The 16926-nt window shown below is 41.2% G+C and overlaps 1 protein-coding gene across 2 annotated transcripts in view; it reads left to right on the top strand.

Annotated features, from left to right (window-relative positions):
• Positions 1 to 16926, top strand: part of PXDN (peroxidasin) — a 147733-nt gene that overhangs the window by 29914 nt on the left and 100893 nt on the right. For both annotated transcript variants that reach the window (XM_054023165.1, XM_054023164.1), the window contains exons 2-3: positions 10215 to 10286; positions 11851 to 11922. In XM_054023165.1, coding sequence (XP_053879140.1) covers positions 10215 to 10286; positions 11851 to 11922 — 144 coding nt within the window. The remainder of the gene's footprint in view (positions 1 to 10214; positions 10287 to 11850; positions 11923 to 16926) is intronic.

The following is a 16926-nucleotide window of genomic DNA, read 5'->3' as shown; positions in this document are numbered from 1 at the left end:
TTACATTTCAATGTATAGTATATAGAGCAGTATAAACAAGTCATTGTCTGTCTGAAATGTTAGTTGGTACTGACTTCGCTAGTGGTTTTTATGTAGCCTCTTGTAAAACTAGGCAAATATCTAGCTGAGTTGATGTATCCCCTGGAAGACCTCTGTGTACCTCCAGGAGTACATATACCCCTGGTTGAGAACCACTGTGCTAATCATTAGGCATGGAAACTGCTGATTAGAGTCAACATATTGCAACAGTAACTGATGCTGTATATAAATTTTAAATGCTCTTGGAGGCTTCACAATTGGCACACATTTTATTCTTAAAATGATAAATATCAGGAAGAAGTCTTCCTTTCCCTTGAAGCATGCTAATAATTTTAAGGACTGTAACTTGCCCCATTACAGTAGGGTTCCCTCTTAACTTGTAGTTGCATAATTTTACATAGTCAATGATAACTTGAGCATTGGGATACATTGTACATTCTAGAACTTCAAGAACTGAACAGCAACCACTGGGGTATTAGATCACATTTGTTGGTAATATCTGCACAATGCTCTCTGATATACGCTTAGAGGTTTGCACTTAATTTGGCCAGGAAAAATATTATTAAAAGGTTTTATATTTTAAAATTGTATTTCCACAGTGTTGCCCTTAGAAAAGACATCAAGCCTAAACAGTGACTGATGAACTTGCTTTTTCCAAGAAGCGAAGTTTACAAGAACATATTTTCCTGTCACCAGTGTCAAAAGTAACTAGAGCGCAGCTTTCCTATTTTGCTGTCCAACACATGCTGCTGTTTATTTTAAAAAAAAATCAATGGTAATATTTTAAAATATCATAAAAAAATGAAAATGGAAGTAGAATTTCAGTCACTGATTTAAAAATATAAGATGCATAATATTTACTTTTTTCCCACCTGAATTGATGGGTTTTCTTTTATTTAGGAGCTTTTATCACTCAGATATAGATTTATACAAAATACATGCACATATTGGAGCATAGGATGCACACTAAGCTATCTCCTATGTGACCCTCTGAACACTGTATTTATACTCATGTTATACAGTAGGGACTTAATCCTGCAAACTTCCAAGTGCCTTCAACTTCTACAGAAGTCAGTGAGATTTAAGGCTGCTCAGTATATTTAATGGTCAGGCTCTAGAAGAGGAGGGAGGGGGACAGAAGAAAAACAAAACTGATTGCTGGCTGAGAGGTTTTAGTTCAGGGGCAACAGGGAAAGATCGAGGGTGGGCTTCACATAGGAGGCTTCGAAGGGTTTGTTGCAGCAACTCTTTTTTTTTTTTCTAATACGTTGGAAGGGGGGATGGACTGTAGTTCAGACAAAGAAGGTATTTTGTATCCTTTTGGGGTACTGTTCTTTGTATCAGACTTTGTAGTGGAAGACTATAATGTTTATTTTTCAGAAAAATATAATTATTGCAAAATTAATATATATACTTGACCAACCAAAATGTCATTAAATCATTTATAAAAGACAACTTCTGTAACATACAACATTACGGATTTTAGATGTTGAATTCTTTTCATTATTTAATTTATAATGAAGGATAGAAAATTGGAACTGGTTGCTGAGCTTGCCGAATTCCACTGGAAAAATTGTATGTTTGACAGTTGGCTTTGGCTGATGATTTAAAGGTCCGAAGCCTTCAGTGTGCGTGTGCGTGTGTGTGTGTGTGTTTTGCAATGGTTGAAGACTAGTGATCAATGGCTTCATGTCTAGTTGGCAGCCGGTATCAAGCGGAGTGCCCCAGGGTTGGTCCTGGGACCGGCTTAGTTCAATATCTATATTAATGATCTGGAGGATGGTGTGGATTGTACTCTCAGCAAGTTTGCAGATGACACTAAACTGGGAGGAGTAGTAGTAGATACGCTGGAGGGTAGAGATAGAATACAGAGGGACCTAGACAAATTAGAGGATTGGGCCAGAAGAAATCTGATGAGGTTCAACAAGGACAAGTGCAGAGTCCTGGGACCGAGTGGCTAGGCAGCAGTTCTGCAGAAAAGGACCTAGGGATTACAGTGGACAAGAAGCCGGATATGAGTCAACAGTGTGCCCTTGTTGCCAAGAAGGCTAACAGCATTTTGGGCTGTATAAATAAGGGCATTGCCAGCAGATTGAGGGAGGTGATCATTCCCCTCTATTTGGCATTGGTGAGGCCTCATTTGGAGTACTGTGTCCAGTTTTGGGCCCTACACTACAAGAATGATGTGGAAAAATTGAAAAGAGTCCAGCGGAGGGCAACAAAAAATGATTAGGGGGCCGGAGCACATGATTTATGAGGAGAGGCTGAGGGAACTGGGATTATTTAGTCTGCAGAAGAGAAGAATGAGGGGGGACTTGATAGCTGCTTTCAACTACCTGAAAGGGGGTTCCAAAGAGGATGGATCTAGATTGTTCTCAGCGGTACCAGATGACAGAACAAGGAGTAATGGTCTCAAGTTGCAGTGTGGGAGGTTTAGGTTGGATATTAGGAAACACTTTTTCACTAGGAGGGTGGTGAAGCACTGGAATGGGTTACCTAGGGAGGTGGTGGAATCTCCTTCCTTAGAGGTTTTTAAGGTCGGGTTTGACAAAGCCCTGGCTGGGATGATTTAGTTGGGGCTTAGGTCCTTCTTTGAGCAAGGGATTGGACTAGATGACCTCCTGAGGTCCCTTCCAACCGTGATATTTTATGATTCTATGGAGATTTCACCACTTCCATAGGAAACCCATTCCAATGCCTCACCAGTTCCGAACAGATGGGAATAATCACTTCCCTTGATCTGGCTGGCAAAATGCTGTTCGCTTCTTGGCAACAAGGGCACACTGCTGACGCATATGCAGCTTCTCATCCACTGCAATCCTCAGGTCCTTTTCTGCAGAACTGCTGCTTAGCCAATTGGTCCACAGCCTGTAGCCATGCATGGGATTCTTCCTTTCTAAATGCAGGACTCTGCACTTGTCCTTGTTGAACTTCATCAGATTTCTTTTGGCCCAATCCTCCAATTTGTCTAGGTCACTCTGGACCCTATCCCTACCCTCCAGCGTATCTACCTCTCAGCTTAGTGTCATCTTCGAACTTGCTGAGGGTGCAATTTATCGCATCATCCAGATCATTAATCAAGATGTTGAGCAGAACTGACCCCCGGGGCACTCCGCTTGATACTGGCTGCCAACTAGACATCGAGCCGTTGATCACTACCTGTTGAGCCCGACAATCTAGCCAGCTTTTTAGCCACCTTATAGTCCATTCATCCAGCCCATACTTCTTTAACTTGCTGGCAAGAATACTGTGGGAGACCTTATCAAAAGCTTTGATAAAGTCAAGCTATATCACATCCACCGCTTGACTAGGGGTTACTCTCACTCCATCCAAGAACCAATATGACACCGTCACCTATGTGGTAGATAAGTCTTACCTGGTAAGCATTTGTGTAAGCTATCTATTGTTTTATTATATGTTTTCTCTGTGATGCTTTTGTTCTTAAAAACAAAACAAAAAAATCCCTAAACTTTGCTTCAGAGGGCTGGCTGGTCAGTGGTAACCCTTTCAGTGTCCCTGGAGATCAAATAATTTACAGGTGGAATTGTAGCTTAAATCCCCAATTGGAAGGGAGAGCAATGTGGGTTCCTGCCCTGAGAAAGGTGACAGCTAGAGGCCTGAGACCTAAATGGGGTTCCCTCAAGGAGACCACAAAATGATTAGAAGAGCAGTTACCTGGGGAAATGTGACAAAATGGTTCAGCTATTTCTCAAAATTAGGTTAGGGGAAAATACATTATTTTGCACATGTTAAAAATTTCTTATGACTGTTTTACTAAGAATCTCTTAACGTTTTCATGGTGTGGATCAGGGATTTGAAAGTTGGCAAGGAGTTGCTCTGAGGTCAGAGAGGTGCCTTTTGTTGTCCCCACGCAAATTCACCGGGGGTGGGGAGGGCAGAGACAGATTGCAGTGGTGGACATGGGCAGAGGGAGGCTAGAAGGGAGGCAGGGGACACGCAGGGGCAGAGGCAGGCTGCAAAGGGTACATGCAGGGGCAGACTGGGTGAACGAAGAAGATGGGCCCCAAACCACCAGAGCACATTCCCTTCCTGAACCTGGGATAATACCCAGGATTGCTGAATCTCAGTATTCCTTTGTTGTCTGGCAAATAGCTGTGAACCCCACCGGCAAAGTGTCTCTTTCCATCGTAGAGTGACATGGAGATGAGGTAATATTTTCTATTGGACCAACTTCTGTTGGAGAGAGCGACAAGCTTTCAGGCTTTCACAGAACTCTTCCCTTTTTAGTCATTCGTGGACCTGAAGAGTATTGCTATTAGTTACTCTATATAACTATTTACTAAAACAGTAGATGTCAGTGGCATGGATCTCGGTTCCAGTCCTGATGCTGATCCATATGGGGCCACATTATTGTTCCAACGTGATAGAATGTCTCTGGGGTTATTTTGGTTTTGGGTTTTTTGTAAACTAGGAAATGACATACTTAGCAAAACCCTACATTAAAGGAACAGAGCCCAGCACTGGAAAATTAGGTTGCCCATTCAATCTTAAATCTGCCCCCTTGTGCATATGCATTATGATAGTCTTTAATTGCATGATCAAATTTTTTTCCACCAGACCCTTGCGTTCTTTAGTCCTTGGGGGGGATGGTGGTCACACAATGAATCAGGGTTGTGGAGCACATGAAATTGTCTGTAAAATCCCTCAATTGTTGGTTGCAAAAGGTGCTGTAGGAAGAGAAAGGGGGTCTTGTGGATAAGGTAACATGCTGAAGAACTGGGGTCTATCCCTGCTTTCCCCACAAAATTCTTATGTGCTGCTGAGCAGGTCACTTTAAGTAAAACTTTGGCCACAAATTGTGTTGATGGTTTTATGGGTGCCAAACTTGAGACATCTGGGGTCAGATACGCAGAACTACTGAACCGCTTACATTGGCAACTGAAATCATTAGGAGTTGTGCTTTGAACATATAAAGTGCTATAAAAATGTTAAGTACTTTGAAAAATGAGGCCCTAGATTTCTCAAGCTGGGCACCAAAAATTAGTGCACAATTTTGACCTTAATCCATTTGCGCCTTATCTGTAAAAATGGGGATGGTGATATTTTACCTTATGGGGGGTTTTAGAGAAAAAATCATTCTCATTTGTGAAGCACTTGAATGATGATGGTGAAGCACTGGTGATGAGTGTTCATTATGAGAAAAGCCTATGAGGAAATTAATAATTCTCTAGTTAGTGTAGGGTTTACATGATGTGAAGTAAATAAGGCATGAGGCCCTTCATTGAATAAGTAAGAAAAGGTAGACTGAATAGTTTCCTATTGAGCAAGCACCATTGATCCTATATACTGAGTGAAGCAGGGGTCCTTTATGTGTGGGGGAAATGGTATGTGAGCATGTAATTTAAGACAGAATCGTAATACATATGCATAAAGGGGTGAAATTAAAGTTGCACAGGCAGTCTTAACTGGCGTTTCCTAAATTTGGGGTGCTTGACTCTGTTTTATTTGTTTGTAGTTTTTTAGCTTGCTTTATATGTGCTATATGTTTTCTTAAAAGTCTTGTCACATAGTCTCTAAGGTGCCCAAGGACTCCTCGTTGTTTTTACTGACACAGACTAACATGGCTATCCCTCTGAAACCTGTTACCTATCTGTGTATCTTAAGGTTTTCTATGGTGCTTTCTAAGCACGTCCCAGGTAAATTAGGTATGCATAACATACTTTTTATACATGTGTGTGACACACACATACACACACATGTTATCTGTATTTAAAAGATTTTATTGGGGACATGGTTGGCACAATGAACTAATATTCTATTGCAATATTTATGGAGACCTTAGTTCAGAGCTAATACGGGTCACAAGTGAAATGAGCGTGATGATCTTAATTTAGCATGGTGGCCTCTCTCAATTTGGTATAGTGGTCTCTCTCTAGTCACTTAAAATATCCCCATTAATTTCCTTGAGACTTTTACAAAACTTAAAGGGACACTGTCAAATTAAAAATCATACTTCTGTCTAACAATTTCTTACCTATTGTTACGAGTAACACCTAAGACTGCTCTAACTAAGATGGATCAGAGAAAAAAAGAAATCTGTTATTTCAGATTGCTTATTCTTTATTTTTAACAGCATTTTAAATATGTTTATTTTCTCAATTTCTCCCCCTCCATTTTGGGGTGGGGGTATTGGAGTGGAGGGGCTCATATATAACCAGGGGAGAGAAAAAAAATTACTAAAATTCAGAAAAACTTACTGCCAAACCATAAAGCTTGATGGGAATATGTTGCCATCTATTTACCAGATTGGCCTGCAGCATCCCTTTTCAAGGAATGGTACCAAAAATTTGACATCCATTATTATGAGCAGATTGATAAACAGATTGGTTTTTTTCTTCTAATATCACATCTGATTTTACTAGTTTTTAAACAAGATATATATGAGAGAGAGAGTATTTTTTCCTTAAATATGTAAAGTAAACACAAACTAAAATGTGTGTGGTCTTAATTTTTAATGAAACATAATTCCGTGAAGATGCCAGAAGAATCTGACTTTAAAGAAAATGTATGCACTGTAATTTGTTTGTCATGGCACCTTCTGAAAACTACTGAACAGAATGAAATACGTTGCCATGCCTTTCTGCTTGACTTCTTATTCAGTCTTGTAGAAATTAATATGCAGATAGAAACTATAGGAGTAGCTAGGGTAAACAACCTTAGCGCATCAAATAATGTGTATTTACGGTGGTCAACATTACCTATCCATAGATATCACAGTGGTATTTCAGTTACTGCATTAAGGGCTTGCTCCTGCACTGTGCTGAGCACTCTCGTACTGATTCAGAGAGTTAAATGCTTACCTAACATATTTAAATTAACTACATACCGCCGGTACTTGTTTGCTGGATGAGGGCTTGGATTCTGAGTCCTAATTTCCCGTTCTAAATATAGATCATGATGATTGTGCTTGTTTTGGGTAAATGTTGACTTTGGTCACAGGTGCTTCTCTTAAAGGGATAAAGAGACCCAGAAGCCCAGGAGCCTAAATCCCATTGACTAGCAATAGGACTTAGGCACTTTTTAAATTTTACTCAAAATGAAAAGCATTGGAAGTATGGTGTAATTTTTACCTAAATTACAATGAAATTATATATTTTGCAAAAAATAAAAATAAAAATGGAATTATTGTATGTGTAATTATTGTGTGGGTGAGGGATAGCTCAGTGGTTTGAGCATTGGCCTGCTAAACCCAGGGTTGTGAGTTTAATCCTTAAGGGGGCCATTTAGGGATCCAGGGCAAAAAAATCATTGGGGCTTTGTCCTGCTTTGAGCAGGGGGTTGGACTAGATGACCTCCTGAGGTCCCTTCCAACCCTGATACTCTATGATTTTAACACACTGGTGAGTGTGTTTCACAAGTCTCTTTCTGTGCCAGTCCACAGAGGATATGAATCTGTTAAAGCTGTAGCTAAGGAATCTTGGCTGTTTAGCACAAGCTGTAACAGCTCATGCTTTTTACCTTTGGAGGTCCCTGGTTAAATCCTTGGAGTATCTGATGTTAGTGGGAATTTGTTCTGGGATTCAAACTGCTGTGGGTCTCAGACATTCAGGATGAGCTTCCTTTTATCAGAGGAAGTATGATCCGGTAGTCAGTCAGTCTGTGTGTGTGTGTGTGTGTGTGTGTGTGTGTGTGTGTTATATGTCCGCCCGATCCACAGCTCTCATCAGATAACTTTAGCTCAAGCTGTAGCAGCTTGTGCCTTTAGCTCTAGAGATCCCTAGTTCAATTCCTGGTGAAAATGGCAGCTGTTATATGCACATGCAATTTAACTAGAATGTGTCTGTGTGGAATGTTTTGAGATAAAGATTACAATTTATGTTATGTTCCTGGCATATAAACAGATACAAACAGATACATTAGATAAAAACATAAAATACTCTTTCTGGAAGTTTGCAATGTGACACTACTTTATTTCTTGGAAACCAGAAACGTAACACACAGCAACCCAAACAGAAACAAAGTAGGCTGCTCCCTAAAACAGAGAAGCACAACTCATTCTACCTTACTATGGGATGTCTGTCTGCAGACTGACTCTGCTTAGCTGAGTAGAAACTGAGTAAGCATTTAAGGATTTGGTTCATGAAAAATAGGGGTTTAAGCCGGGGTGGGCAAACTTTTTGGCCTGAGGGCCACATCTGGGAATAGAAATTGTATGGTGGGCCATGAATGCTCACAACATTGGGGTTGCGGTGCAGGAGGGGGTGAGGGCTCTGGTTGGGGGTGCGGGATCCGGGGTGAATCCAGAAATGAGAAATTCAGGATGCGGGAGGGGTCTCCGGGCTGGGGTGGGGGATGGGGCACTGGGGGGCAGTGAGGACTCCAGCTGGGGATATGGGCTCTGGGATGGGGATGGGGTTGAAGGGTTTGGGGTGCAGGAGGGTGCTCCGGGGTGGAATCGAGGGGTTTGGCGAGTGGGAGGGGGATCAGGGCTGGGGCAGGGGCTTGGGGCATGGGAGGATGAAGTGGTGCAGGCTCTGGGCAGTGCTTACCTCAAACGGCTCCCAAAAGCAGCGGCATATCCCTTCTCCAGCTCCTATGTGGAGGTGCGGCCAGGCAACTCTGCGCACTGTCCCATCCGCAGGCACCGCCCCTGCAGCTCCCATTGGCTGTGGTTCCCAGCCAATGAGAGATGTGGGGGTGGTGCTTAGGGCGGGGGCAGCATGCAGCGCGGAGCGTCCTGGCTGCCCCTATGCATAGGAGGTGGAGGGGGGCCATGCCGCTGCTTCTGGGAGCCGCGTGGAGCGGCCTCCGACCCTGCTCCCCACTGGAGTGCCAGAATGGGGCAAGCCCCAGACCCCACTCCCCAGCGGGAACTTGAGGGCCGGATTAAAATGTCTGGCGGGTTGGATTCAGCCCAGGGGCCATAGTTTTACCACCCCTGGCTTAAGCATACCCTTTGCAAAAGACTTTGGGCTAAACTATGCCTTCAATTATGTACAATCTCAGTCAATGGAAAAGGATGGGTGTAGCAGTCAGCAGAATGTGGTTTTTCTATTCTGTGATTTTTCCCTGATTAGTTTAAGACCTAGCTCTGGGATTTGGTATCTAAAATAATTAAAATATTATATGTATTTTTCAACTGAGATGATTGTTTTGATTCAAGGAGTGAGATGATTGTGATGTATGTATTTATATCATATCTTTTTATAGGTGGATTGAAGCTATTAATTGTAAGAACAGTAAAACAATAGTGTGACCTACACCACCACAAATTCTCATCTCCTTCTTAGTCTTTCCCTTTGTGTTTGCATGCTGAAGCTTGATGGCAACAGAGTTTATTGGGAGTAGACTCTTCTGTCCATGCTCTTGTGTGAGACTGAATGGCAAGATGTAGGCTCCAGAAATGCTTTACTGTCAGCATTTGTCTTTAAAACTAGCATAGTTCTTTTCTCTTTGATATTCTCTTTATATTACCCATACTGCAATAATTTGAATAAAACAACATTTATTAAAAACAGAGAAAATGGGATTAAAACAAAAACAGTTTGTTTAATGTAGTTAGATTTACACTTTTCATAAGCTACACTAGATAAGTAATTTTCCTCTTTGTTTTTGCATGAAAAATAAGATGTGAATAGCTTATGTCTCTTGAAAGCAATCCCTTTGTTGGCCAGACTGGCAGCCTCTTGGCTGTCCTTATACCAACTCTTCTTTTGTCCTCCTTATTATCCTTCCTTATTATCTTCCCTCCCCCATTCTTTCCTCATTTTTCCCAAACGGTTTCTGAAGACAAAAGATAAATCTACACTTCAAGCTGGAATATTTAAATTCCAGTTCAAGGAGACTACCTATACTAGCTCGATCACAATTGGAGCTGGAATTTACATCTTCCAGCTCGAAGTGTAGACATACCCAAAGAAAGACAGTAGAGTTTCCACCCACTAGGAGATGGTCCTCTGAGGAAGCAAAGACCCTTCATAATTAATGGCTACTATTCAAAGGCTTAATAACCTAGCTTGGATACCGCCCTTCACAGACCACATTGTCTGACTGTACCCATTTTTGTTCAGCCCTCATTTTAAATGAGTTTCACCCACCCTCTCCCTGTTTGGTCTTGAGCTATGAATTATGCACAAAGGCGAGGAGCCTTTGCCAAAATGGTGACCCACAGTAATGTTCTTCATACTGATGTGTTTTTGTTTTTTACCCCACAGAGATCTACGGTTTAATAGAATTAAAGAAATTCAGCCTGGAGCATTTAGACGGCTTAAAAACCTGAACACACTGTAAGTTATTTCTCTTGCTCCCTAAAAACACTTTTCCCCACTTTCAGTCAAATGATTTTTCTTAGATTATGTGCCAAATTCTGCTAATCCTACTTAAAAAGTCAATGTGACTATTCACCGAGTGTGGCTAGCAAGATTTGGCCGAATTGTGAATGAATATACATGTGTCTTTGTTTTTTGTTTTGTTTGTTTTCAAATATGTTGGACACTTCGTTAAAACTTTAGAGGCTTCAGAAAACACATTGACAGCCCCAATATTTTATTAAAGTTTATTACACTTATTATGAAAGATATGAAAAATATATAACTACTGTGACAGACCCAGACCAGTGGGGTACAGGGATCTGGTAGAGGGCAAATATACTGGTCACTGGATGAGTAGTTTTCTGTTCCCTGAGTGACCAGAGCAGGGGCTGTACTAGAGTAATCAGGAACCTGCTAGAACCAGTTAAGGCAGGCAGGCTAATTAGGACACCTGGAGCCAATTAAGAAGAAGCTTCTAGAATCAATTAAGGCAGGATAATCAGGGCACCTGGGTTTTAAAAAGGAGCTCACTTCAGTTTGTGGTGCGAGTGTGGGAGCTGAGAGGGTGTGCTGCTGGAGGACTGAGGAGCACAAGCGTTATCAGACACCAGGAGGAAGGTCCTGTGGTGAGAATAAGGAAGGTGTTTGGAGGAGGCCATGGGGGAGTAGCCCAGGGAGTTATATCTGTCATGCAGCTGTTACAGGAGGCACTATAGACAGCTGCAGTCCACAGGGCCCCGGGGTGGAACCCGGAGTAGAGGGTGGGCCTGGGTTCCCCCAAACCTCCCAATTGACCTGGACTGTGGGTTCTTCCAGAGGGGAAGGTCTCTGGACTGTTCCCCAACCCACATGGTGAATCTCTGAGGCAAGAAAATCTGCCAATAAGCGCAGGACCCACCAAGATAGAGGAGGAACTTTGTCACACTACATGTTAACAGTTTTTCATAATTGTGTTATGTTTTTTAAACTCTAAGGATGTGTAACATCGGATTCTCTAGACCAGCCAGTTATAGGCAAGTTGTTCAAATGCTTCTCCACCACTGCGTTTTTGAAACTATGTGGAATACTCTAGAAATTGGCTGGAAAAGCTCAATGTAGGCATCTCAGAGGGGCAGCATCTCCTCTTCCAGCCCATAATCTAGAGTAGCATTTGGGGAAGAGATTTTTTTCCCCCTTCTCACCATTCTCCGTACCTGCATGAAGCCAGATTATTTAGGTTTTATGTGTTTTTGTTTAATTTCTCTCTGTTTTTTAAGGATTTCACTTTCACCTCAATGCAGCAGAGCACTAAAGCACATGATTTTGTAAGGAAATATTTAAGCACGTTTGGATTTAAAACAGAGAAAGCACAAATTCATCAGTGTATTTCTGGTAGCAATTCCTGATGTTCCATTAGTTTATTTTTGTTTAATCTAGTTTTTGATGCTTGGCTTGTGTAAATTTTCAGTCAGACAGCCTGGGATTCTGGGTTCTTTTCAGTTGAAAATTGTTTTAATGATTTATGAATTAAGAAACATACTGTTTTCATTTTCTTTTTTAGGCTTCTAAACAACAATCAGATTAAAAGAATACCTAGTGGGGCATTTGAAGACCTTGAACATCTAAAATATCTGTAAGTTAATGTGACTTTTTTATATCAAAAATGAATTAAACATGACTTCAGAAATGGGGAAAAAACAAACATAATTTAATTTTATTCACATTCTCAGCTATCACACTCTTTTGAAAATCTTAAATGTGATTTCTACTACTGTGGGTGGAGTATAAATAGATGGTTTGGCATTTGCTAATGTAATATTGAGCCTTTCACAGCGATATTGCTGGTTTGAATCCAAGCACAGTTGGTACTAACTGAAAATACTTGCTAGTTACAATAGAAATCTGTGTCGGGATTTGCAAAACATCTTTTAAGGATTGGATTTTTAAAGGAGTTCAGAGTCCAAATCCATAGGATCCTTTGAAAATCTACTGTACTATTTCCTATACTTCACATACACCTCTTCCAGATTTGTGCAATTTTCCAAAAGATGTTTTCTTTCTATTTTGCATTCTAGTTGTTTTTGTCCCTACATTGTGTTTTATAACAAATAAACAATTTAACAGGGTCATTTAAAATCTTATGTATGGATATGCTTTCACTGCTGCTGGTCAAAGCTTTATGGCAATTTTAACAGTTGTGCCATGCGGGTTTAACATTTTTTAGTTATTTAGGTTATGTATGCACCATTTTCTCCTAATTTAAGGAAAATAGCAAAAGACAGTCAATAAAACATTGGCCCATTCGTTGATATAATCTACCTATCCATATACACTGTAGAGAAATAATGGTCTTCACTCTTAAGCACTCAGACATTGCACCCTTTTCAAAATTACTTTGTGAATTAAAAAAAAATCCTGAAATAATTCAGATTTGTATAATTATAATATACGAATTCAAATTTTGTGGTATATTAGATGCAGCTATGAAATAGCTATATATTGTCCCGACATATTCTACTTAGATATATCTATGCACATATGCCATCTGTGTGTTAAAACTGATTTCATTCCATGTTGTTTAAGTAAATCAATAAAAACATTGTTTTCTAATTATAAAACTGGAAGAAGAAGAGGAGGACCCAATGAAGTGACATTTTCTGGTGTTTGTTTCTATCATAAAGGTGTACAGTAATTGAGATAATGTTGAACACAACAATTTCAATTAAAGGTTGAAAACAAACTCTTTTAAATTATTCCCTCCTGAGCTTCTCCAATATATTTGTCTTCCATCGTTATTCAGATCCTGAGTCTATAATATCCAGACAAAGGTTCTTTCCCTTTCCTCTGCCTCTCTGAAAGCTGGGGATGTGACATGGCAGTTGAATATGATGAAACTTGGCAGTGGACTCCTGATCAATAACAGGACTTTGTCAGCAGAATTCTTTTTTTAAATCCTCTCTCCATTGTTTAACATAGCCTTTAATAAGGCTCTTTTTACTTTGTTTTTAGTTGACTACTGAATGCAGTATAAACAGACACTGCTATAGTGCAGCCAGAAGATTTGTCAGCAGTACTGATGCTAATCTGGTGTTAATGTGTCAGAATGGAACAGTTTGCTTACATGGTAAAAGTGTAGTGAGAGTGGCCTGCAAGTTTCAGTTAACTAAGCTGTCACACCAGGAGTGGCTCATGACCATGAGTGCCTACCTCAGGGCAGGTTGTCAGAAACAAGCCAGACACTCCAAACTGGTGGTGGTTCTATAATTAGATTTCACCAAGCCAGTAACAAATGTGAACTCCTGCATCCCTGTAACAGTCTTACTATGGAGTCACAGTCCCCTTAGACCAGTGTTTCTCAAACTGGGGTCGCCGCTTGTGTAGGAAAAGCCCCTGGCGGGCCGGGCTGGTTTGTTTACCTGCCCCATGCGCAGATCCGGCCGATCGCAGCTCCCACTGGCCGCAGTTTGCTGCTCCAGGCCAATGGGAGCTGCTGGAAGTGGCGCGGGCCGAGGGACTTACTAGCCGTCCCTTCCAGCAGCCCCCATTGGCCTGCAGCGGTGAACCATGGCCAGTGGGAACTGCGATTGGCCGGACCTGCGGATGCGTCAGGTAAACAAATGGGCCCGGCCTGGCCTGCCAGGGCCTTTCCCTACACAAGCAGCGACCCCAGTTTGAGAAACACTGCCTTAGACTCTCCTATCTTACCCTCTAGACAAACTGGACTTACTAATAAATGGTCACTTACACCAAAAATCACACCACTCTGAGGTTGTTTCTAGTCCTAAGAGACCAGTCACTTACCCCAGGTCAGTTGGTACCCTAGATCTTACACCAAAAATAATGCCTGTAGCCAATCCTGTAATAAATTTTCTCAAGGTTTATTAATTAGGCAAAAGAAATGAGAGAGTTGTTTACATGTTAAAACAAGTCATCTAAATCCTAAGAGTGACAGAGTTGTAGTGTAATTGTAGTCAATTCAAAGTGTCTTTCAGGGTAGACCCAGGGGAACTCATCCTCAGTTTAGAGTCTCTGGCCCTGTCAGAGCTCAAACAGCCAAGAAGATAGAACATTTTCCTCTGACTTGGTTTTATATCCTTCATTCAGCTTCCAAGCCCACAGGATGAGGTTCCTGCCCATAGTATTTCCCAGATGTGATAGGGCCATAAACCAATCCTTTGTATTGTGATTTTCCTTGGTGCCCGATCTTATTTTGATAGTCCTTCTGCATAGGGGTGGTGGTACAACAATTCCCAAACCTCAGTTCACAAGTTCATTTTCAAAGTTATAAAGCAAAACTTACATATTTTCGTATAGTGTGGAATACAGACATAACAAGTGAGATTAATACATGTAGCAATTTGCAAGCATTTCCTAGCATCTAAACACTAAATACATTCTTATAAGACTAAAACCTGTTTTGAGATAAACTAACATACCGGTGAACTGGTCTGGTCCCCAGCTATGAGTTTGTCAGTTCTTATGCTTGCAGCCTGGGCAAGAGCAGGGAAGGAAAGCTGACCCGTTAACTCAGAAGGGATCAGCTAAAATCTAGGTGGGGGGAAGGGATAGCTCAGTGGTTTGAGTATTGGTCTGTTAAACCTAGGGTTGTGAGTTCAATCCTTGAGAGGGCCACTTAAAGATCTGGGGCAAAATCAGTACTTGGTCCTGCTAGTGAAGGCAGGAGGCTGAACTCAATGACCCTTCCAGTTCTAGAAAATAGGATATCTCCATTAATTTAAAAAAAATTATTTGTAATTTAGGTTCTTTTATTAAGAACCATAAATTTTTTCATGGGAAACATTGCCAAATAATCCAAATTATTCTCAAATATTTAGGTATTCACTCAGAAGGGCCCTGATCTTGCTAACACTTACAAACATAAATAACTTTATGCACTTGAGTAGTTCCATTAAATTGAATGACATTATTTGTGTGTGAAGTTACTTATTGTGACTCTCCTCAGGGCAGCCCAGAACCGTAAATCACTATTACCTCTCTGCCTCAGTGAGTTTTATTGAAGATTAGACTGTATGTCAGTTTCCTGCCACACAATCTGTCTGCTTCACCAGCAAACTCCTCAAAACTCTGCCAGTTTGAATCTTGCCTTGCAGGCAACTGTCAGTGAACCCCAGTTCCTGAGTTCCCCAGCAACATCTCTCTGTAATGTCCAGTCCCTCTCACTGGGTCCTCACAGAAATTAAGTTTGCTGCCTCCAAGAGCCAGAGCACACACCAGCCCTGTTAGTTTGCTTGTGGACTCGCGCTTAACTTCAGTATAGCAGCCCTAAACTAGTTTATAGTAAAACTAAGAATAAGTTTATTAATAAAGAACAGAGATTTAAGTGATACTAAGCAAGAGACCGTTATGGTTACAAACAAAACAACACATTTTCTAGTGACTAAAAATTAATGTTAGCAAGTTACATTCATTGCCTAAGGAGTTTTCTCACTTACATCATTACCAACATCTCTAGCCCTCCAGGCCAGGGAATCCAACTTTCACAGAATCAAAGGGTGCTGTCCGCTTTGTTCCCCAAGTGATGGGTAACTATAATGTTTTTTTGTTCCTTCTTATATTTTACAGACACGTTATTTCTTTGGATCTGAGAAAAGTGAATATCTATTGAATTCTTTTTTTTCCAGCAAATTCTCACAGAAGTGTTAATTTTCAAGTATTTATACTACATACTTTCTTTCTGAAAGTGAGCCTGCTCTTTCCACCTTTACCATTCCACTGGAAGAAAGGTTAAAATGGACTGAAAGAGAGTCCCAAAGGTTACTTGAGATCCATAGGCTTTCATAATTGTCTGTTTATAAAGGACAAATGATAAACAGGGTTCAAAAAAGAATAGATACATTCATGGAGGATAAGTCCATCAATGGCTATTAGCCAGGATGGGCAGGGATGGTGTCCCTAGCCTGTTTGCCAGAAGCTGGGAATGGGCAACAAGAAATGGATCAGTTGATGATTACCTGTTCTGTTCATTCCCTCTGGGGCACCTGGCATTGTCCTCTGTCAGAAGACAGGATACTAGGCTAGATGAACTTCTGGTCTGACCCAGCATGGCCGTTCTTATGTTCTTAAATGTTGATGACATGGACACAATTTTACATTCTTCTTTGTGTGCTTGCAGATGCATGTTCCATTCAGGTGTGCGCTTGCCAAGCACACCGAAGCTGGAGAACTTTTCCTAGTAGTACTAATAGGGGTGACGCTTGCACCCTCTGACGCTTGCACCCTAGCCCCTCCCAGGAGTATTTAAGGGCAGCACCACCTTGCGTCCCCTCAGTTTCTTCTCACTGCCTAAGGCTTGAATCACACCTTTTTCTGTCCAGTGTTTCTGGAGTTGTTGTATATAGTTACTTAGTTTGTTCATTAGCATAGTCAGTTTAGTAGTAACCGTAGGTGTTTGTTAGTGGTAAGCAATAACTTTTAGTTTGCTGGGATGCCCTTGCCAGGTTTTAAACACTACTTGTCATGGGGTGGCTATCCCTAATAGTGGCCCCCACGCTCAGTGCTTATTGTGCTTGGGAGAAGGGCACGTTAAGAAAAGGTACTCCATCTACAAGTCGTTTAAAAAGAGAATGCAGGTGATGAGGGATTTGCAGCTCAAGCAGCACCTTTTGGAGCAGGCCAT

The sequence above is a fragment of the Malaclemys terrapin genome, chromosome 3, assembly GCF_027887155.1.
Source record: "Malaclemys terrapin pileata isolate rMalTer1 chromosome 3, rMalTer1.hap1, whole genome shotgun sequence".
NCBI classification, from domain to species: Eukaryota; Metazoa; Chordata; order Testudines; family Emydidae; genus Malaclemys; species Malaclemys terrapin.
This window is presented reverse-complemented; position numbering and strand designations above follow the sequence as displayed.